The 24,036-nt window shown below is 41.5% G+C and overlaps 1 protein-coding gene across 1 annotated transcript in view; it reads right to left on the minus strand.

Moving 5' to 3' along the window:
* AGBL1 (AGBL carboxypeptidase 1) overlaps nucleotides 1-24,036 on the minus strand; it is a 273,863-nt gene that overhangs the window by 75,718 nt on the left and 174,109 nt on the right. Inside the window, exon 22 of the mRNA XM_049812577.1 lies at nucleotides 12,978-13,138. Within this exon, the coding sequence (XP_049668534.1) occupies nucleotides 12,978-13,138 (161 nt within the window). The remainder of the gene's footprint in view (nucleotides 1-12,977; nucleotides 13,139-24,036) is intronic.

Raw genomic sequence — 24,036 nt, forward strand, 5'->3', positions numbered from 1 at the left:
TATAGGGGCTTTGCTGTGTAACATCCATGGTAAAACAGTGCTGCCAGCAGTTAACATCACAAACTTTCCTTCTGATGCCAGTGTGTCAAGGACATTTTTAATGATGGACCAGGGGCACTGCTGTTTGTGAGGTGTTTAAGCTGTGTTAACAGCAGCCACCTTAGCACACAAACCCAGCATCCCACAAGGGATGCAGTAAAGGCAGGAAAGCACCACAAGGCAGAAGACCTCTCTATGCAAACAGGTATGCTGTTTTCATGGCTGTTCCTGTCATACCTACAGGGGAAATCATCTCTGAAGATTCACTGAACGTCTTTCTATTGCTTCTTTCCCAGTAGCTGGTTACCTAAAGTTACTCTGTAAGTGAACGGAAATGCCAGAAATGAGATATGAAGAAAAATACTTTGAAAAGGGCAGAGACCTCAAGTGATCCTATGCATTATCTCTTCTCAGATAAATTCTAGCCCCTATGCCAGAGTATTCAATTTCTGAGAAATTTAAGGAATTAGTAGATGTTGCATTTCAGAAGAGCCTTACAGACATCTGACACTGCTGAGGACAAACTCCTGATGGACCATGGCCACCTGAGGGACCTGAGCTGGCAAAGAGAACAAAGATCAAAAGTTATGCAAGGACGCGGAATACGCTGCTCCCTACTTTGCTGTATCACCTGGTGCTGGGTCATGCATGACTAGATTTCCTAAACAGACTAGTATACAGCCAGCAGCAGCAGCACAGTGGGCTTAGCCTTCAGGCCTTGCTCTCCAGGGACTTTCTCTGCTCAGAGATGAGTCTTTGATCCTGAACAGTACATTTGCACAATAAGACCTTGGGTATGATTTTAAAAAGCAAGAGAGAAAAGTGAACAAAAGCCGTGTTTCTGCATCTCATGTCTCCAATCTGCTCCTCCTTGAAAGGGGCAAAGATACCTCAGAGACATTGTCAAAGCGCCTAAATCAATTTTTCAGCCTAATCCATTATTTATATTTCCACCCAACCCTTTTTTAAATCCTGAGCTCCTGAAACTAAGGCATCAGGTTTTTTGTGGTATTGAGAATCACTTCCATGAGCTGCAGGGGAAGGCAGGGAGAGGGCTTAAGTCTTGGCCTACCCTTACCCTTCCATATACACCTGTTACAGGGATGCTCCATCTTTTGTTCCCTGATCTGTCCATGCACAAATTGCCAGCATCACATCCTCATCAATTTTTTTGTCTTTTCTACTTGGTCCTTTCTGGGTTATTTAGGTAAGAATAAGCACTGTCTTCAGGCCAGACACATAACACTGAAATCTAAAAGGTCTAAAACAATGACATGATTTCTTATGGGCATGCACTTTCACATGAGAGACTCTCGTTTCCTTCACCAATCCCATTTGTGGCCAGTAATCTTCCAAGATAATTGCTTAAAGATAAAATGGTTTCTCCAATACAGTTCATCAAAGCAGCTGAGGATAGAGCTGAATAATCCAGGAACCTACCATCCTTCTTGAAAATACTAAACCTCAATGACAAGGCACATGGACAACACTGAAAATATTGCAAAACTGTTACTTTAACAAATGCTACACTTGCCCTAGCAAAACCATCTTGAATTCTTGTCTTTCTATAACTTGAAAGATGCAACATAAATAAGCAGGGTTCCAAAGAAGGTGGTAAAAGTAGTTAGAGGCATAGGAAGACTAAAAAAAATGAGCATTTTTCATGACCAGATGCACGAGAAGGGAGGTGATAGTTGTTTACAAAATAACTGTCAATTTGGGCACTCCCAATTATTCTCTCTTACAGCAGAGGACAAAGGTACATTTGCAAAGGTGAAAGACCAGCTGATGAAAGAAAATACTTTCTCTTTCTGCACAACACACAGCTATCTGTAAAACTCATGAGATAGCAGGGTGCAGCCAGGAGCAACGTAAGATTCAAAAAGCATTAGGCGCTTATATAGAAAATGAGAGCACTGGAACATTTCATTAGATAGGATTATTGTTATTATAATTATTCAGAAAGGCTACAAATTCTCATGTTTCCAGGCATAAATAAATCACTGTGTGAAGATAGAAAGACATTCCCCCAGATGGTAGGGGTATTCTGTAATTGTCCACAATGGCAATTTCTTGCATCCCTCTATGAAATCTCCAATACTGAGCACTGTTAGAAATGACAGTTGGCTATATTAATGTACTACAGTGGATCCTCTCTTCTTGTGATTCAGTTATTCATATATGAAAACACAAGTTGTGTGCTAAAACGAAAAAAAAGTATTAATATTAGGGAAAACCTGACAAGATAAATCCAGGTAGCAATACTTTACCCAAATTCTTGGCTGCCCCCTGCAGTTCAATGGAAGATGAAACACTGCTTTATTATTTGAAATGGGTGTTTGCTTTCTCTTTGAATTGCATTGGACTTTTATCTTCTAATGAGATGTCAGTGCTTTTTGGAGGATGCTATAAAATGGCACCTTCAGAAACAATTCTGAAGTAGAGTGTGATGTAAAAACTTGTTGGGTAGGCTAGACAGAACAAACAGATTAGACAGAGAAATAGATAGAGAAGAGATGCTTTCTATTCTTCCCCTTATTCTTAATTTCTGATGATACTGGCCTGATAGCAGAATCTTTTTCTGGCATTCAGCTGCTTCCATTACTTATTCTGCCTTCGAAGTCCAAATCCTCAAACTCTAACTCATGTTGAAATAGGGATTTAAGGTAGTAAGTAACTGTTAACACTTAAAAGGAAGCCATTATAGTTTAAATGGTGAATAATGTGCCATAGATAAAGGTGCTGATTATGTATTTTTAAATGGTTAGGGATATATTTGAAAGTCTAATCATAAAGCATGTTACTGTTACTTTAAATATGAAATTCGACCTTCCAGGAATTAACTTTTCCTTCATTTAAAAACCACGAGTTTTAACAGGAACAAATAGAACTAGGAATGGGAGATGGAGCAGGGGAGAATATAGAGAGACCATTCCCAAATAGATGCTTTTTCTTCTTTCCTCTTACACTCCCTCCTGCTCCAAAAGCAACCCTTGTGCTGGCATGTTGGCTTCACTCAGCACTCATGGTCCAGACAGCAGCTGCCTGAACCCTCAGCATCTCCCCACAGACATGAGGGCAGAAGGAAGCCATAATCTTTCCTTGGCAAATGAAAGTTCACAAGAAACAGGTATGGGTTTCTGTTTGTTTTGACCATTGTATCCCAATCCAACCCTTTCAGAGTTACAATTTTCCATAGAGTTCTGGCAATGCATCTCAGCAACCTTTCCAACTTCTCTACCAATACCCCCACCTCCATGTGCACACTGAGTCCTTCCAGAACATCACAGGTCCATCTGCACTGTTCCAGGCCGGAATCAGTCCCACACCTCTCACATTGCACTGTGAGAGTGATGAAAAAGTGGCAGTGCTCTGTCCTGGACTTCTCCCAGAGAAGACCCCTTATCTGGGTTGCATTATTAAGTGCTACAGACTGGCCAGGGCCAAAAAGGGATGGGTCTTCATCTTGTACTTGAAAGTGAACTTTCCCCACATTCATGGGAATTGGATCTGGGATTTTAAGCTTGAGTACATTTCTGGTCTGCAGACAAAAAATAAAAGGCTAAGTATTAATTTTATGCGGATCTTCCCCCTCACATCCTTCTAGTCTCAGCTCTAGCCTAATTCTCACAAGTTCTTTTTGCCAACATCACATTTAATGTATACATCCTAATAAATCCATATTGTTTCTGAGAGTACAATGAATTATCAGAGGCTAGAAGGACTGGCTTTCACATTTGTACCTCTATGAGTAAGCACTCATCCACACTGGTACATGTGTGTGGTGCTGGGCCCTGAAACAAGAACCTGCACATATTTATCTCATGTCTCACACAATACCTCTGCCATGTCTCTCTTTACAATATCTAGCATAGCAGCAAGAGGCAAGGTCTGTGTGTGAGTCACAGCCACGATACTGAACAGCCAGAGCCTCTGACAGAATATACAATAGAGCTGACATGTCAGTGGAGGTGGCTTTGGAGTACCTTAAAATGCTGTTCAAGTGCCAACTTTCACCTCCAAATAAGACACTTTGCTCGCCCACCCACTTTCCTTCCAGGCTATGCACTCCTTTTACTGCAACTCAACAGCTTTAATTATGAATTTCTCTACCTTCCCTATCCCTTTAACTATTTAATCTCTCATTTGTCTTGCTAAATTTTTTTATGTGCTCCTAGATAGCAATTGTACACTGTCACCACAGTACAAGAGGCCTGGTCAGACTCTCATTTGCAGACTGGGCACCAGACCAAAAGGATTTGCAATATGCTATTTGCCTCGAAAGCAGAAATCTCTGCTCTTATGTTCCCTTTGCATAGAAAGGATGCAATGATGGGCACACCATGTGCCTAGGAGCATCATTATATCAAAACCATTTGGCTCTCCTTAGCTCTTATTTTCTGAATAACTTATACAGGTACAAACTTCTGATCTGGTGAAAAACTGGATCCCACTGGTGGTTTTTACAGGAAATTCAGCTCCTTCTAGCCCTGTATTTTGCCCACGACAGTGGCAACGTATACACTACTGTCACCACCATTACTATGCAGGATTGTGAAGCTCTGATGCTACTGATGAGTAGGGAGACATTCTGCTCTATACAGTCTCAGAGACCACTGGCATTTATTTCAGTTTGCTTCTAAATTCTGTGATACTTGGACATCTGGGCCCCTATGTTGGATCCAAGAAGCGAGACCTCCACATGGTGAAGCGTTTGTTCCAGATAATCCAGATCAAAAAGTCTCTTGTTCCTGTGATCTATGCTCCCTGATTAACTCCCCAACACACAGGAGAGCAAAGCCTGTTTTGACCTTCAACCAGTCTAATTTTCACCTACATGAGTGTGTTCCTCAAGAGGCTCTGTTGGGAGCTGTGGACAGATTAATTAGAGGTCACCTCAAGTGACAACTGCAATAAAGAGAACAACTCATCAGAGCCAAAATACACTACTTCCACAAAAATGTGCTTTCTTCTAAAGGATTGGAAGTGCACTTTGCCTAACTACCATCCTACCCGCTCACTCCATTGCTTCTCCTGCCTGAAGGAAGGTACTGTAGCATGTAACAGTATGAAAGAACTGTCTGTTCTCTGGTTTTCAGAAGTCTCAAGTTCTCTTGGGACTCTGGGAACACCATTTGGAAAAGATCCACAAAGAAACACTAAATTACCAAGGTCCTTGAAATAACCTTATCCTTTATCCATGGTTCCCACCAGTCCGAAGACACAAGCACTCCCGCTGCAGTTATGCCTTGTTCATCCATACCCTCTTAATATTGTCAAACAGCTGAAAGCAAAGGACAGAAATCATCAGTAGGTTTACACTGACAAAATTGTCTCCTCCTGCTGTTGTGCCAGAGCCCCAAATCTAATGCAACTGGTGTTTCAGCTACTGTTGCAGTACATATATAGTCTCTAGAAGGCTATATATAGTCCTCTGAACCTGCCTCTTCAGCACTAGACCTGTGAGATGTTCAGTCTGAAACACCACCTCTGCCTGCATTCAAGATGACCAATAGTCCAAACGGACTGATCCTCCCATCATCCTTTGTACCCTCTTAGAAAAAAAACATATGTTTTGTTCCAGTGTCAGCACTATCCTGGTCTATATAAAGGCCACCTCAGAGGAACATGTATGTCCCTCATAATGCATTCCTTTGGGGGACACTTCATAAATGGGGATTGCTTCTGAACCCCTGAGAGCAATCAGCTTTATTTTTCTATCCCAGCATGTGAAGGGCCCGGTGGCTTTCATATTTCAAGTTAGATCTTAAGGGAGAAGAACTGCAGCACAGAAATACAGATGCTCCTAATCAATACGAAAATGTCTAATACCAGACAGTAATATAGCAATATGCCTCGCAGAAAGGGCAATGCAGAGCCCATTTGTTCTGCTGGATATATACAAGTTCATTATCTGTAGTCCAGTCAGATCTGTACGTGTATGGTAATTTGAATAGCCTCAGACAGATACAATAGCAAGCAGTGCTTTTGTGCATGTTTGAAGTTCCTTCTATGCTCTCTTTCTCTTCCATTTGCTCTTTTCCTCTCCTTCCTTTCTGCTGCTATTTAAATTGCTATTATTAGCTATTAAATGATAAATTAATTACCTCCTAAATAAGCATGAATAACTGTACCCAGCCTGGCATAGCTGGGGCTGGCATTTGATAACAATCAACAGAAGCTGTGCAGCTCCCAAGGTATTTCATAATAATAAAAACCAATAGGAGAAAAATAGGGACAGCTCCAGAAAGTGTTAATGAAAAGTTGCTGAATTACAGCGGGTCACCTGTGAACAGCTACATGAAAGCCTTCAGAATACCAAATATATTTATTATAGGCTGTATTGCTTGGCTGAACCTCCAAAGAATTCACTGGGCTTGTATTTTTGCAATAACAAAGGAGAGACGCTGAAGAGTGCGGGATAAGAAGGATGAAGGGGTAGATGGAAGAAGAAGGTTCACGTTCTTATTTAGAAAACATGGTTATCAAGGCATATAGTGACAATAAAATCTAAAGCCTATAATAGATCCAAACTCAAAATCTGAGGGTTTTTTTTTCCTCTTAAAAGCAGAGGCAGCAATTCTTTAGGTCAGACCCTAGGAGGACAAGAAGAGACCACTCTTTTGCAACATCAGTGTGAAAGATCACTGGAGACTGTTACAAAACAGTCAGGAGTTAAGGCATTTCCTGAACTGATCCTAAATGGTTACAGCAATGTGACACCACTCCAAAGCCAAAGCCTAGCTTCAGCTACTCGTACCTGTCACATTGCGTTAATGTTAGACTGTGCTCTCGCAAGTGTTATAGGAAATATATTAGAAACTCCGTTTGCCCCACGTTCTGCACCACCAAAGCAACGTGGTAGTTTAGCTTAGGTAAATGCATTTCCACAGCACTTTTCTCTCCAGCATCCAAATACAGAAATACCACATCCAGAGATGCTCATAAAGCAGTGGAAATTTCAAATTCCTTTGCCAGCAATAAAATCTGTGACTAAGCTAAAAAGTAGAATCAATAAACGACCTCCTCTTCTGAAAGCTGCCACAAGGTATTTAATGTCTACAGATGATCAAGGTTAAAAACGCACCACATCTTTACTTAAAGAAAAATTAAGCTCCAATCAAATAGAAATCTAAATCAAAATGTGCAAATAATTCCTGCTGATTTTTTCCCCATGGGGTTAGATTCACTGAAGTATGAAAAAGGACTTTCATCTTCATCCATATGTCAGAGGACTCTCCAGAGTCTAACTGTCCAGTCTGCCTCAGGGGACTGGATGCTACAACTGCTGGTACACTCTAACTGTTAGGTGATGGGGTATTTTGCAGGGTGAAGCACTGTTTTGCACTCAAACCCTTCCGTTGAAATTTGTTCCAGTTTGTATAATCAAACCAAATATAACATCAAGGAATGACACCCACATTCACCTGTAAGTATAGAAAGACCCAAACCACCAGGCAAGGGAACCATTTCCCATCACTGCACACAAGTATAATGCTACATTTCTGCTATGCAAAGATGCACTAAAGATGCCCCAAATGAAGCAAGCATACTTTGCTCCATCTGCACTGTTTTGTTGTTTGGACTTTCCTCTTTCTCATCTGCTTCATCTCCCCAAATTCACTTTAGTTTGATCTGAATCACATTTTGGCCACATAGCTTAAAAGATGAGTGGAACTGCTTGTGCAGCCATAATCAGGGGAAGGTGCATTATAGTGAAAAGATGGGAAATCCAACAGTTCAATACTCTCCAGGATCATGATGGTGCATCAATGTGGTATAGAAGAAGAGCCAGCACAGTTCCAAACGATCCGCAAATCCTTCTTATAAATTTTTGGATTTGCCATCCATACGCTGACCAACCTAACTCTGCTCAGTGTATGGAAGATGAAAAGATTACATCTGGACAAAGGACCAGATTTTGATTAATAGCAGATTAATAGACCTTTTGATTAATAGCAAAGCTAGAAATATTTAACATCTGGGATGGAGAGAGATTTGGCTCTGCTAAAGAAAGGTAAGAAATAATGAAGAAATAGAGGAGATTAATAATATCTGAGTCAGCAGAAAACACATGATGACTTCGCAAAAGCCTGTCTCAACATACAAGACGTATCTCATGAACAAATGGCTACAATTGCTGCAGTGTATGCAAAACATTTTCTAGCACAACCTGAAGGGCAGAGAAAAAGAAAATGAAGGAATGTGCCATCCGTTCAAACCATGAGGAAGAAGGGGAGGATACCTATAGTGGGGGGTTGTTCTTGCTTTCTCTCTTGCTCAAACCTGCTTTAAGTGAATAGTCACTTCCCATCCTCTTTGTGGTCATGACAAATGTGAAGCTACCTGGACAGCGTTGACTTAAAACCTAATTGCTTTTACAGCAAATGAGGCATGAAACTTATTATCAAAAAACATGATGTCCAAAGTACAAGCTGGCATTTCATTTTCCCAGCAGAGAGCTTCTGAATACCAGAATTGACTGCAAGGCACAGTAGGAGGCTGGAAACACAAAATTAGTTATTCTTCCTGGGGCATGGCAATAGCGTGCTCGTGAGGCCAAGTTTGAGAGAGGGCAGAATAAAGTGCCTGTATGAGCATCTGACACATTGCTTTGTTTTTTGAAGGTGGCCTTTGACCTTGGCAGAGTGGTCCATAAGACCAACCCTACTCAATGTTGGTGGAAAAAAGGCTATTTGATGCAGAAAAACACCTAAATATCACTTGTGAAAAGAAAAGCCACAAACAACGAAGTCCTTAAGTAGTTCTTGTGCAATGTGAGAGTGATAATGCCTGAATAAGTGTAAGAGTGAATATGAAGTGTCCCAGGAGCACAGGTTGCTAATTAAGAGACCAGCTAATACCTGGAGCAATTTAACCCCTCTTCCTCGCCATCATACATTGTAGCTCTAACGTATCTTATGTGTGTATTGCATCTTATATTTTCTCCACCTTTTGGCATGTTCACAAGACAGCTGCCATATAGACATGCTGAGTACCAGTGACAAAGAGCTGTTAGGCCAACTTCACGATGTCCAAGGATTTCCTGGTTTTAGGAGATATATGCTACTGTCCTAGCAGTATAGCCCCACAGATGGAAGTTCAGCCCCCCTCCCCCTTGCTTATTCTCAGATACAGCTACTTTGCTATTCTGCCTCTGCTGCAAATTTATTCTAACAGTTACCCCACTCATGCTTGTAAATGACTGTTTATAGTTCACACTTTAGGGGAAAGATAGACTGTAGACAGGAAGAAATTCTCGCCTGTGTACCAAACTCTATTTAGTTAGGTCTGTTAAAGGTTTCTTCGACCTTTCTTTGACTCATTGGAGACAGTACACTGAACACAATGGACCTGATCTGGTGCAAGAAATCCCCCATTCACACAGGATGCCTCCATTAGACCAGTCACTTCCCTGACAGCTATTACCTTGCTCCAATTTGCTAACCACTGATTCTGACAGAGCTATATAAAGTGCACAGCAAATAGTTTATTCCAGGGAAGCAGGCAGGGTCCAGCCTGCTCCTTCATCCCCTTCACAGCAGTGGTGAAAGTATAAGGCTGCAGAATACCCAGAGCAGAGACAGCCTGAAGAGGAAAATTAAAAGACACATACAGTTATAGACCTTGACAGGTGAAAACGTTTGCTGTCGGAGGAAGATTCTGAGATGCCAAGTCAATGCCACACGCACCAGATACCAGGGCAGAGAGTGACAAATGCAGGACATGAACTGCAGGGATTTCACAACAGAAGAGACCTCTGGCTCCACAGCTTTTGATCTATGTACCTTTGTAATGAGACATTTCATCTGGGAGTCAGTTATGTCCAGTGCTGGATTAACTTTTTGTTCCATGGCTTGACCTGTCACCTGGAGTGCTACAGGGATGGGCACTCAGAAACACGTATTTAGGAAACACTTTAGATCGAGACAGACATATTTAACATAAGCACTGTGCAATACACCACAGTGCTCACAGCTTAATTTCAGCTTGCTTTCCACAAAACAAAACCCTAACAACTAAATAAAGCTTGCATTTTCACCAAGGTTGAACAATACTAATTCTTTTCTTTTGATATTGGTGAATACTGTTCTGATAAGAATCACCCATATTTGTACCTTTTTCTAGACATGTCAGCAAAACAGTCTTTGGGACACACTTTCCTTTGTCAGGAAACATTAGCTACAGTCAGAGCTATTGCTTCCCACTTACATATCTATCACGCATATCATTTCCTGGGACGAGGGTAGTGCAGACTTCTGGAATACCGATTGCCTGCCACCTGTTTAAAGCCACCACTGTTCACAACGTAAAGCATGTAAGAAAAAAAATTGCACAAGGTAACTGCCCAGGCTTTTCCTGTGTTGCACCTGAAGGATCCCCAAGTCAGACTCTGCTTTAGCAAAGGTACACAAAAATTTGGGTATTTTCATTCACAGCTACTCACACTTTCAGAAACCAATAGTATAGAAAGCATTCAAGGATGCTGTGCATTTTTGTGGTAACCACAGAAGACAACAGAGCCAGTTTTAAACTACAAACATTTCACTCTCCTTAAACTCATAAAGATGGGTCTAGTCTAGGAAGCAGCAGAGTATAATTTCCATTGATGTAATGATATACCACAACTAAGCTGCAAGGCTTTGGTGACCTCCTTGTGCTACCTAAAGACCTAGATTAGACTTAATCTTTACAGAGTAAGATTAGACCAAGTGGTATCCCTCTGCTTCCTCCAGAGAAATGTTTCCATAAAGAATAATTTTTTTTTTTTTCCAAAGTCTGTGAGTTGAGAGAGAGGTGAAGAAATAGCTGCCCTCCTGCCCATATCAGTGTGCTCTCTGTATTCTGCATTCTTCCATTGGTTCCAGTAGGGCCCCTATTCCCACTAAAATCAGATCACACAATTCCCTTGGATAGACTCACTGAAACCCAGAAGCGAAGTATTAATTTCTTGAATCAGGGTCAATATACTGCACAATCATTTTCCATGAATTATTTCATTTATGCTAGCAAACATTTGGTCCCTGCATCTCCCTTCCCCAACCTTCTGCAACAAGCTCCTGCAATATGGTGCATCTAGGTAGGATTAAACAATTCAGCTGTTTACCTGATCTGCAAATGGTAACAAATTGCACCTAAGCTACTAAAATTCTACAAGCCTGCAATTATGCCCAGTGGAGTGAAAATGAACAGTAATTGTCACATTGCCTTTTAGCAGTGACATTACATCTCTGGATGCCATAGAGGTACTCACTAATGCTAAGCAAACTTGAAGGGATAGAAGGCTTTGCTTTCAGATACCATGTACACATTTGTAACAATATGGGACTTTTACGAAGTAAGGCAATTTTTTCTGTTGTTAACTTCTTTAAAAATATTGGTAATTAGAGAGATTCTTACTATTATTTTGGTACTGATCAACTGCCACACAATATTGGGGAAAATGGAATGAATGCCCATTGATACAAAACCAACTGAAGGAAAAAGTAACAGAAGTCTACAAAGATCAGGGAAAATGCTTACTGAGTTGCTGTGACCAGATGGCTTTTTTCAGTGTCTGAGGCTAGTCAGGGTTCCATGTTTTTTCTTCCCATAAGAGAAGTTATTTTCATGCAAAGGCCCTTCAAGCTCCAGTTAAAAAGTGAGAGTTTAATTTATATCTCAAAACCATCCACCTAGCCAGGCTTCAGTAGTTCTGTCTAATGATATGCCAATGATTTGTTGTCCACAACATGGACAGTGTTTAGCATACGCCTTAATTGCTTCATTTATATATTTACATGTATAAGTGAGCACAGCTAATCCAAAGGAATGTCTCTACCTTTTAGCTCTCTTTTTTCATTATCCCTTATAAACATTAAAAACTGCGAACAAGCTTGTAAGAATGGTTTTTGGCATGAGGAACAGGTGGTGGTAATGTCGGCTAAGTATTCCTGCAGGGGGAAGCCTGGAAGCCTGCTATAAATTATGGGGGCATTTCTGCAACTGAAAAACTTGCTTTTCGTGGATGAAGCTGAGAGAGCTCTTTAGGGAGCTTCAAATCATATCATATCACTAAGTTTTCTTTCTCCATTTGTCTTGGAAAAACATTATTGCAAGCATATGTGATTGCATATAGCACTAACAAGTGACAGTGGCCTAGAAAGAATATATATGTTTCTGCTTCATCACAAATTCAAGCTGAAGAGTCCCATACTCTGACACTTATCCAGGTCAGACTCCCCATATATTTATAATGGGGCAACTTCACTTAAATACATCCCATTGAATGTAGGAAGCAAATAAATTAATTCTGCAATTTGGAAAAACACCTCCTAAATAATCAGTGGGATCATGACTTCTTCCTATGCACCAAAAAATTATGAATCTACGCCCTAAATGTCTGCAGGACTCAATTTAGTGAGGAAATGAGGAATTTCTGGGAGTATCCTTGCAGAATCAGGCCTACAGTTTCTAAATCATGCTATCAAAGTCCTTTTCTGATCTGCAATATTTGTTTCCTACCCTGCAGCTCTTAGACAATGTCTTCCTTGTAAGAGATCTTCTCCATGGAGGATCCAAGGTGGACAGAGCACCACTTGACACTCCAGTAAGCAGAAAAATGTTTCCTGCTGATGCATTTTTCTGGGGCAGTACCATCCCTATGCTCCAGTAATCAGTTTTCATAGGAAAATGGAAATTCCCTGGAAAATAGAAATCAGGTTCTTTTATTTCACCATTTTATCCACATGGATGGCTGCCGGGCATGGAACCACTGTTTCAGTAATTTCTCTGGGAGTCAATTGTATCTTCATGTCCAATCACTCTCAATACACTCCAGTTCCCAAGATGCAAATCTCAGCCATAAGGAGAGTCCATTTCTTCAGATTTAAACCAAAAACATATCCCCACCAACTTGATTCCCACAGGAGAACCCTCTGAATACTACTATCACTGACCTTTGTGCCCGGTCTGTTATCTCTTCTTCCAAATCTAGCAGGAGTGTTGCCTGAGCCATCACCTTCTCACTGCAGGGCAGGGATTTGAGGTGCAGAATGAGCAAACCAAGACAAAACTTGCTTCCTGTCTCTTCCAGCTCTTGAGTTCCCAGCTGCAGGCCCTGATGGAGAGAGGCAGAGATTTTCAGCGCTGAGTGTGCATTTCACAGGTAGATGGAAAGTGTCAGACTTGTTTTGCAGAAGGGCAACTCTTAGTTTTCCTCCTTCCATTCTGAATTAGAGTTTCTCTCACATTTGCTATATATGGAAATTTCCCCCACAGAATCATTTGTAAATTAACTGACAGCATTTGGTCCACAGAAGCTATTCTAAAATAGCCTCTATTTTACAAATGGGGAAACATAGGCAAATAATTTAACTGCCTCGACTACATTTGGAGAAAAAGTCATTGTAAGAATTAGACTCAGCCTCCAGGAGGATCTGAGTGTAAATCCACATTTACAAATCATTAGGACACATGTTTTTTTCTGTCTCTGTAGACGAGTCGTCTTCCTAAGCACCCCCCCCACACACCATGTCCTATGATTGTAAACACTGGGCAGTGGCAAAAATAAAAAAGGAAACGGGGAGTGGGGCAGCAGGAGAGAAGGGAGGAAGAGATCTTTAACAAGTTATGAATTTTTTTTTTAGAAAATCAATTACAAAGTAATTGCAAAATAACAAACACCTCTAAGGAATTTCTCAATCTATTAAAAGCTGATGTCTTTCTAGCAGAGACAGAGAAGCACAAACAGGGTTTGGATTATCAACATCATCTTTCAAGGGAGGACTCCTCCAAGCTGTGGATCCTCACTTGGAAGAACCCCAATTATGAATAGTGTGTGTTTGCTTTTTCACTAATTAAAAAAATAAAGATCTAGCAAAGAAGGAACACACCAAGGGCCTGCATAGGATTAAGTCAATCTAATCAATGGCAGTTTCATGCAAGCGGTGAGAGGGCAGGAGACAAACAAAGCTCAGATATACTAAAAAAACTAAGAAACTGCTAAATCCCTCATCTTTGGCATTTAGTGACTGTATCACAGGTACTCCTTAATGCTAACACATCAGGGGTTGAATCAATTGCTGAACAATTGCTGCCTCTGCCAATATCAGCCCTACGCGCTTTTGCAGCACAAAACATCTCTGCAGCCAACCTTCTGAGGAGAGCTCCAGCTCCATTTCCAAGTCTGTTTCCTTAGCAACTCTCAGGAGCCCATGATCACAGTCCTGGCACTAGCATTATGCACGGTGTGAGCTCCATGCCAGCATTGCCTGGCACTTGACACTCTACTACATATTTGTTAATGGACATCTTATGGGTAATGAAGCCGTACATGTTCTGGTAATCCATAAAAGTAGGCTGAGCTCTGATCCCACGTTGAGGTTTTGGGTTTTTTTTGGGTTTTTGTGTTTGGGTTTTTTTTTCCTCTGTATAAAGTTGTTGCATTTGTAAAGTGCTTTGGGATCCTTGGGTCTGAGCAGCTCTAGAGAGCTAAAAGGTTATTTCTGAGCCAAAACCATGCAGGTAGATGGAAGAGAGAAGAGATTTCTCACAAACTTCTGCAGCTGTCTTGCAAAAGTTTTTTAATGCAATTTTGTTAAAGGACACAAACTACTTGGACAGGATGAAAACCACCACTTCATCTCCAGCATATGCAAAAATCATCTGGCATTACAAATACCCTATCTGGTAAGAAATACATTTTCCTATAGTAAACATGTTGTAATTCTGTTTTCTTTCTGAGACCCTGTGAGTGCAGCATGAATCTGTAATTATGATGATGAACATGAACAACACAAAATAATACAGAGCTCAAACATATACTGAGTGGCCAGACAACTAGATAAGCACAGGACCTGCCCAGAAAAGCACACAGACAATCTGAGAAAACATAGCTTTAGTGCTAGGCAGGGTCTAGGGTCTCTGGAGAACTGACTTTGCTCTCAGAATTCTCTCTTAAGTATTTTTATCACAGTGGGCAAATCTCTGACACCATTTATTCTCTCCATCCTATTCACCTCCACTGCAAGCTTTGCCAAGCAAGATCCAGGTAATAAACTACAGCAATAATTAATAATAGTAAGAAAACAGAGGGAGAGGCTTATGGGAACCAAGGGTCATTAACACAAAACCACGAGAGTGCTTAGCAGCTCTGGATAGATTCCTAAATATTTTATTATTTTTATTTTAAAAGACTGAAGATAGTCTTAAGATAAGTGTGGCAGAATTACAATCGGCAGGCAGAAGCAGTGACATTTCTGAGCAAAAACATGTCATTTCCACAGCAAAAGAGTTATTTTCTCAGGGGCAAAAAATACAAAGAACATCTCCTGGCTTTCCCTGGGGTGCATCTCAGGGTCTTGCTTCCAAGATCAAGGCAACATACTAAATACCTATCAATCCAGGAGATGTGAATAGTGACTGTGCTAAAACTCAGCCTGTGGCTTTATGATTCCCTGGAGCTTTATTCAGGATATGAAGGGGCCTTAAGAAACTATGAGCAGGGAAATAATAATAATAAAACTATAATATACCTCAGAAGCCTCAGACAGTAATTGCTCACGCACTGAAGTTAGCTGCTGTACGATGGACCCATATTGCTTTGATACCAGACAGCTCAGGAGTAACAGCTGGAAACCTCAGCTAGAGAATTACTTGTTAACACACTTTATTCACTTCAAACACAGACAGACTTTTACTTTTTAACTCAGATAATTCTCTCCCTCTCCCTCCTCAGCTCTCAGCAGAGTGTGGAGCTGGAGGTGCGTAGTGTGACTACCATTAAACTGAAGCTGTTGACAGAACTGACATATCAAACTAACGTTATTGATGGCATCTGCCAGCAACGCCAAGAGCTGGTGTAGTGGTTAACGATCAGTCCCTCTTGCATTGCTGAAAGGGAAGCCTGCTCTCCAGGCATGTCCCCTGTAGCTGTGCAGCACATACAGTTATAAAAATTTGGGGATTATGCTTACAACTCAGAGTTGTGAAAATATTCCACAAGAACACAAGAAAGAAGAACAGAACAGTAGAAGCGGCGCACCTTGGTTTGGTTAATATGCTGGTAGGAAGCACAACTCCATGGCAGCGAAGCTGTCTTGCTTCTACATATAGTGACAGTATACGGTCTGTTTGCCACAGCTGCACAGGAGGAAGCTGGTCTGCCTGACAGCACCTCCCCTGCAGTGTCCTGCCAGTCTGGATTCTCACTGACCCCATCTTTCTCTCTAGCACAATGCGTTATGGCTCTGTCCTCCTTTGGACAAGTCTATGTGAGCAGTGGAGCATGGTGCAAAGTCTTCCAAGCCAGCAGAATCTAAGCAAATTCTGAAGCAGGAAACAGTATCTCTGCACCAGAAAGCTGCAGACAAGCTCATCAGTCCTAATTAGTCCAGCCTCAGAAACATGCTAACAAAGCTATCCTACTTTGATGATCAGCTCACATCTCTGCATAGTTTCTGCTCTCTGTTACATGAAAGTACCAGTCTGGACCAGCATCGGCTTGATGCACCATGCGCCACTGTGCAGTATAAATACATCCATTGGTCCCACGGGCCCTATCATGCAGTCTTTTGCAGGCATCGTGTTAAGGTATAACAGGTTAATTGTTTCCTGGCTATTAGAGTATAATGGAGCTAAACAACTTTTCCCAATTCCTTTCCACATTCTCATACTGCAACAGACAGCATGGGAGGAGGTGACACTTAATAAGAGTCCAAGTTTTGAATATATTTATTTTTCATGGGAAGAAACAAATTTGAGAGGTAGACGACATGGCCAATCAGGTGAATGAAACAGACACTTAGTCTATTAACTCTTGGTCTAGTTAGGTCAATTAATTTCTTGCCTTTTCTGCCAAAACTATTGCTAGCATAACAGCTGGGGCAGTAGGATGCTCACCTGCACCTCTTAATTGACACTATCATAGTAACAGGAAACTGGGGAGCGGAAAAAAAAGAGCGCTATTCTTTGACTTATCATTAGAACAGGACATTGTCAATACACATTTTCCTTAGCAAAATTGATCAAATCATACTGGAAAAACAGTTCATTCATACTCAGCACTGATGCATCAAGTAAATATCCACAACTAAATGTTTCCTATCTCTCAACTTGCTCCCAAAACGGTTCACAGTCTAAATGACAAAGCAGCGGAAAAACTTTGTTATTCATTACTCATATGATTGAAACACTCCTGCTGCCAAAGGCAGCAACAGTTTCAACGCAGATATTGTTGAAGAAGGTGGAAGGACTCCAGAAGTTAAATTAGAAATTTCTTCGCAAGGGTAACTAGAGCTACAGTAAAATCAGAGTTAGAAGATACTATTAAACACAAGTAGACAAAAGATTTCAGAGCGATCAATTGTTTCTGTGCTCAGAGAAAAGGGATCTTTGTTATAGGAGCATGGCCACTTCAGCGGCCTCTCCCACTTCTGGTCACTGTTCAGTCCTTGGGGCAAGAGCTTTTCTGTGCAAACTCACTTCTAGTCAATACATGTACATACACACTTACAGAATATTCTCTGCATCTCAATAGCTTTACGCATGCACGATGGTTATGCCCTAAGGCTGGGTATAAATAAATTGACAGTCTGGTTTCGCACTAATTCCATCAGTGAGCTCTCCCTCAGAATACTAATAGAAACCATTTGGAGGCTCTAGAGGATAAACCAAGGAATTGAATGAAACATTTGGTGCCTGGTGTCTGCAGACTTAATTTTATCTTGGGCCAGCCCTGAAAGATACTGTCCTTTCAACCCCTATGAATGAAAATACGCAGACACACACTGGGGAGCTGGAAATTTAGACAACTAGGACAGTAGGGAATAAGCCAGGTTTTCTCATGCCCCAGAGATCCCTAAGCAGCAGGTATGACATGCAAAACCAAAGATGTGAAGGGGATGGGGACGGGAATTCGGGCCAAAAGTTTTCAAGGATTAATCGAGCAAAAAAAGGTGAAGATGCAAGAAGAAAATAGGCTAGCAGGAATTTCTAGAAAGAAAGATGAGAGAGGTTGGAGTTAGAGACAGAAGATAAAAGGATGGGAGAGATAAAAGGATGAGAAAGGAGGAGGGGTTGTTGAGGTCAGTGGATACTGATATAGAGGAACGATAACAAGAGGAAAGCTAATGAAAACTTCTACCCCCTTCTCACCTTGGAGACGTGTGCCTTGCTCTGAACATCTGTCCTCATTACATCTGGTACTTTGGCCTCGTGGCGAGGAAACGAGGCCTAGCTTGCCTTGAATCCTCTCACAAAACTTTTGCTGAACTCAGCTGGTGTTTTGCCCGAGCTGGGGCTGAGCAAACTTCTTGGGTACAGAAACAAAGAAATTATTATTGGTTTTATCATTCTGATGGACTCTTTCCCTGGTTAGAGATACGTATATTACAAGCAACACTGTTCAAGGAATGCAGTGAGCAGGAAGATGAAATACCTTCTCCCTCTGATCTGCTCAAGAAAGGTCCTGAACAACCTGCTCATAGGAGAACTTGTGATTCAGCAAACAGAAAAACTTGTGGCCAAGTTCTCCAGCAAAACAATTACTTAGATTATGATTTCTCCAAGTCTATTGCAGGAAGGGGTTTCCTCCTCCTTTCCACTGTGCTAACTTGCTATTTGTCTAACATTCCCATCTCTACACCTTTCTCTCGCAGTATTTCCACAGCAGTCTCCCTGTCCTTTCCCTCCATCCTTTTCTACCTTCCCAACTTCTCCTTCTCTGCTCCTCCCTCAGCATCCTTTCTCCCTTCCTTAATCAGCTCCCATGAATTACTCCATCATCAACATATGGCAAGCTCATGCTGTGTTGGAAGAGCCGAAGAAATTACATTGGTGTTGCATTTGCCAATCTTAGCTGGCCACTTTGCTTGACCACTCTATTCCATACACTATCTCATGTTTTATGTCAACAAATTGCAAATTATCCAGGATGTAGACAGGGGTGGCTTTAACTTCCCACATCCCCAAAGTCTGCACACTCATAGAGAGAGGTACTAGTTAGATAGGGAATGCTTCCACATCCATGGGATGCTGTTCTACCTGTTCTGCATTGCTGTATGAGACTGAAGGTGGTGCACAGTACTAGAAAGCTCAGCTTTGCCAGACTGCTTCTTGAATAGCAGAGGGACAAGCTATGCTTTTTTTTTTTTTTCCCCTAATGGGGGCCATAATTGTGAAGGGTGGTCATGTCTAGAATAAATGATGAACAAAAAGAGAAAGAAATGAGGATGTTTTCCCCTATGCAGACAAACGATATAGGAAAATCTATTCTTTGTAGAGTTCTTGCTTTCCAAAGTTGAGTAGTACATTGGTTTTCTGTCTCATTTGTTACCATGTGACATGTGAAGGACCTATTTTTAGGCTTTAGATGGACCTGAACTAGCATCAACAGATTATCCCTCTCTTTGCAGACACTAAGCAATCTTTCACTTCATCCCACAGCGTCTTTTCAAACAGAACTGAAGAAGCTGAGTGAACGATAATGCCAGGCCAGAACCGAGCACTTTGGAGGAATCTGCATTGTTTCACAGTGGCAGGGTCAGAAGTGTCTCAAGTTTTGATCTAAGGGCTGTGGACAGTTCTGGGGAGGAGAAGCCTGCCTGCACCATCCAATAAAGAAGAGTGGTCTTGGAAGTGACAGTCCAGAGGGCAAGCTTTTGATAGTAGAGCTAACAAAAACAATGAATCAATGGGCATTTTTATTTTAAATTTAAAAAAAAGAAAAACAAAAAAAGCAGCAAAACAAAACAAAACCCAACCCCAACATGCTAATTTGTAAAGGAAAAAAAAATGCTCCTCCAGGACACTTAAGCCTCCTACTTGGCAGACAGGGAATAGAACTAGGGAACTGTTCAAGGTCACATAGAGGTTCTGGGGCAGTGTGAGGAAGGAAAGTGGTTACCTTACATTGGTGACAATTGAGTCCTTTATTCAAGAAAGCACCTTTCTTCCCCATGCTCCCAGTATTTGCAACAGGTTAACTGGTATCACCCTATCTGACAGTGCCTTGAAAATTCATCAGTAGTCTATCCATGACTCTCTCTCACATACATACTTTTTCCTGCTATCTGAACACTGTAGAACCTGGAACAAGTCAGACATGTTATAGCCTGAGGTATCTGAAGATTAAGTGTGAGGTGGGGCTTCAAGTATGTCTGAGAATTTGTGTCAAATGAATTAGCTCTTAAAAGCAGCCTGGGAAAGGCAAGAAGCTGAAATTTTGCAAGTCCTAAATTGGCAGCCTAATCCCTGGCTCACTTTTCCTCCTTCTCTACTTCCACTTAAAAGTTTGCCTGTATAAATAACTTCAGTGAACAAAACAAGTGACCAGACTCTTGGCCCACCCAACTCCTATTTCAGCTATGAATTTACCCAGTTTGGGCATATTTCACCATGGGAGTAAAATATTTTTCTAATCCTGGCCGGTGATCACCACATGCCTTGGAACAAAAGGATTTATGATACTTATAACTTTATGCCGGCTAATGTAAATGCAGATGCTGTTCATAAAGTGTCTAACCTTGCTTTAAAAATTCTTAATAAGGAATTTATCTTCATAATGCCATCCACTGTGGGGATCCCCAGGTTAATTATGTGTTACATAAAGAATCAATCGTTGCGTCTTAATTTCATGAAATGGCCTCATATCCTTGTATCATATTACACAACACCTTGTTATTTTTCTGTGTGTCATTAAAGTATTTAAAGCAACGATACTGGGAACTTCCAAAGTAGTTTCTATCTTAAAACTCACTGTGCTATAAACTGCAAAGGAAGAAACCTTACAGCCTTTCCCTCTCATCCCAATAAAATACGTGGTATTCTTCCCATCACAGAGGTGATGAAAAAATATATTGGCCACCATGACACATCAAGGCTAGTATGCTTTTCTTCCCCATCCAAAATGAGACCCCAGGATCATGGTACCTCTCACTGTTGCACCAACACAGGGACTGAGGCACTAGAGTAGATTTAGTGAGAAGCCAACACAGCACGACCCAGACATCGCCCCCATTGCTCCAGCCTGATAACACTCTGCCCCACGTTATCTCCGGTGCTCTGCTCCCACGCCAGCACATTATGGAGACTGGTAGGCCAGTGAAACTGTGTCTTGGCCTGGCAGCAATGTTATGCAGAGGAGAATCCAACGGGGCAGCGAGCCTGCTTCCTGGGATGCTGCTGCCAGCCACCCCACCACTGCAAAGCCTCTCCGCGGCACAGCGCTCAGCGTCACCTGCACACTGCTGCGCTCTCTGCACTGTTAACGCTTTATTCCTTCCCTTTGTAACTCAGTAGCTCTAGTATCCCTAATGCTTTCCCTGTGTTGAAGCTGCCTTCCAGGCCACGAAACACTTTCATGTGCTCTCTCTAGCCCCTCTTTATCACTGCTTTGTCTCTAACAAAAGAAATGACCCATAACAAACACAGTACTCCTCAGGAGGTATTGCCATTCACGTCTATAGGGATATTATAACAACTTCCAAGTCTACCTCTTTCTTCACACATGCAAGCATCTTATTCACTTTTTTCTTTATTGTTACTGCTGCACATGGCACAGACATTTTTATCAACCTGTCTTTATAATAGCTACTTATGTTTTCCTGAATGGTTAGAGCTAATTCAGAGCCCAATCATGTGTCTGAATGTTTTAAACTGTTCCTTCAAACATGCTCTACCCTGCCACTGCCTATGTTTCATCTTCCATTCTGGTACCCACAATCTTTCAGTCCTCCTTCCTACTGTAAAATTTGTATCCGCTGCAAACAGTAAATCTTATTATCTTACTGTTTTCCTTCCCTTGCAGTCATTAAAATTATAAATATTGACCAGCGCCAATTCAGAGAGTGGTAGCTGGAGTCGACTCACTTTTTTCCATCCCAAGGATGCCTTATGTATCCTACCTATTTTTTCCAGCTTTTTCAATAGTTTTTGACTACACGGTCCTTTTATGTCTCACTCCGTAACTCCCAAAATTTCTTTATGCCTTTTTTTTTTGTGGGAAGCTCTCTTTTTATCAGCTCTGACTCATCTGGGATTCCCAGCCATCCAATCTGCATGAAAATTATTCTTGGTTCACTCTTGAAAGCCATGCGCAAAACTTTATATACCATTTCTCCTTCATCCTCCAATCCCCACACATCTTTCAGAAAAAAATCCACCATGTTATCAAGGCACTATTAACTCTCTTGGTCACTGTGTTTCCTTATCCCTGTGTTACTCCCGTGCTTGTGGTCCTGTTATCGGTGGTTCTCTCATCCCATGGAGTAAGTTTTTAAACATGAAGAATCATAATTAGCACCTTGTTAAACATGTTGTAGACAGTCTGCTATCTAGTCAGCTGACCATTTTTAATGATTTCTTTTTAGTAGTTCAAATCCTCTGTTCCTTAGTTTCCTTAAAACCCCTACAGGAACAAAACCTGGGCTTCATCTGACTCTGCGAGTTATAACCTTAGCCAAATATAAAATAACACGGCAGACAATACACAAGTATTGTCTTCGTGTATAAACCAGCCAGCGTGGTCCCACAGCATCCCGCTCTGTTCCTGTCCTGGCTGCCTACCAGCTCTGCCAATGTACTTGTGGCTCCAGGGCAGCACAAATAGCTCCAGAATGCCTCCAAATCTCAGCCTACATAATCCTTTATTATTCCAGTCCTGAGGGTCCCCTATTTTCTTCCAGAGCCTTTTGATCATGGCTTGCAGCATACTTCTTTTTTCCAGATCTAACCCTGCTCTCCACAAAATCATTAATTTCCTCCGAGATCTTCTGCCAATGGCCTCAGAGCAGAACTTCCACCTGGTGGTGGTTTTCATGCCCAGACCACATCACTTGCCACATGCCAGCTTCCATGGTGGAATAACTACGTGCGCGTGTTCAGAAGAGATTATCCTGAGACTCCTTGTGTGTTGGTCTCCTTAAAAACTTACTTTAAATAGGTCCTCACACAGAGATCCACAGGTGAGATGTAAGGATACAGGGCCATCTACAGCTCTGCACCTTCCTGTCCCATTTCAATTTTCATTACTCTAACCTTTCACGCACTGTATGTCCATCCTCTTATCCTGATACAACTCAAGAGCTACCTGAGACATTTTTCCTAAATTATAAATGACTCCCCCCAGGCTAATTTCTTTTTTCATATCACAGATTCTCTTTGGTCATCTTCAGCAAACACCATCAAAGCTGGCCTCCCCACCTGTCACTCCCTATAACCTCAGGATCAGTGACAGGAAGCAACCATGATTCTACAATTTATTGTATTAGCACTTCTGAAACAACAAAGGAGTCATTGATTTTCCAAGCCAAAGGCACTTGGGAAAGCACAAAAAGCATCTATGCCCAGCTCAGATCAGAGAGGAAAGAGAAACTGCATGGGAGAAGGCTTCCCCCAGCCTGGTAACTGCTCCCTTTGAAGCCGAACGATGGGACTGCAAGCAAGGAGCTTGTTGGTTGTTTTCTTACAGGTGTCAGCATAATCGTTCTGACACCGGACCCTTCTTGCTGCTTGTCACATTTAACAGAAAAATTGACAATAACAGTGAAAATGTGACCGTTTCTTTTGTCTCTTTCTTTCTTTTGAATACTCTGTACTAGCCACCTAGAGAATGGCTGATAACACTGTGAGTAATTCAGGCAAAAGTACTGCAGGACCCTCTTTGATGTCTGCTCTGGTTTAATGTAGGTTCATGTAACAAACACCTAATACAATAATACCATATAAAGAGTTAAAGAATACATGAGAAAGCTAGGTGAAAGGGAGATTTTACCAGATGACCCAAGTGCAAGTCACTGATCTTTTCATTAAGAGGCTGGGTTAGGAAGGACATCTTGCAGTCAGTCTCTGGAATGTGGACTCCACAGTCAGAAATCAAACATCAGGAAAGTTCTTTCAGATGAAACAGCTGCCATTAACTGCTAACCAGGGTTTAGAGGTCAGCAGAGTCCAAAGGTTCATTTTATCACCAGCCTACATGTCCAGGGGTACAAAGTAAACTGACAGCCACTAAGATGG

Source organism: Accipiter gentilis, chromosome 10 (genome assembly GCF_929443795.1).
Source record: "Accipiter gentilis chromosome 10, bAccGen1.1, whole genome shotgun sequence".
NCBI classification, from domain to species: Eukaryota; Metazoa; Chordata; class Aves; order Accipitriformes; family Accipitridae; genus Astur; species Astur gentilis.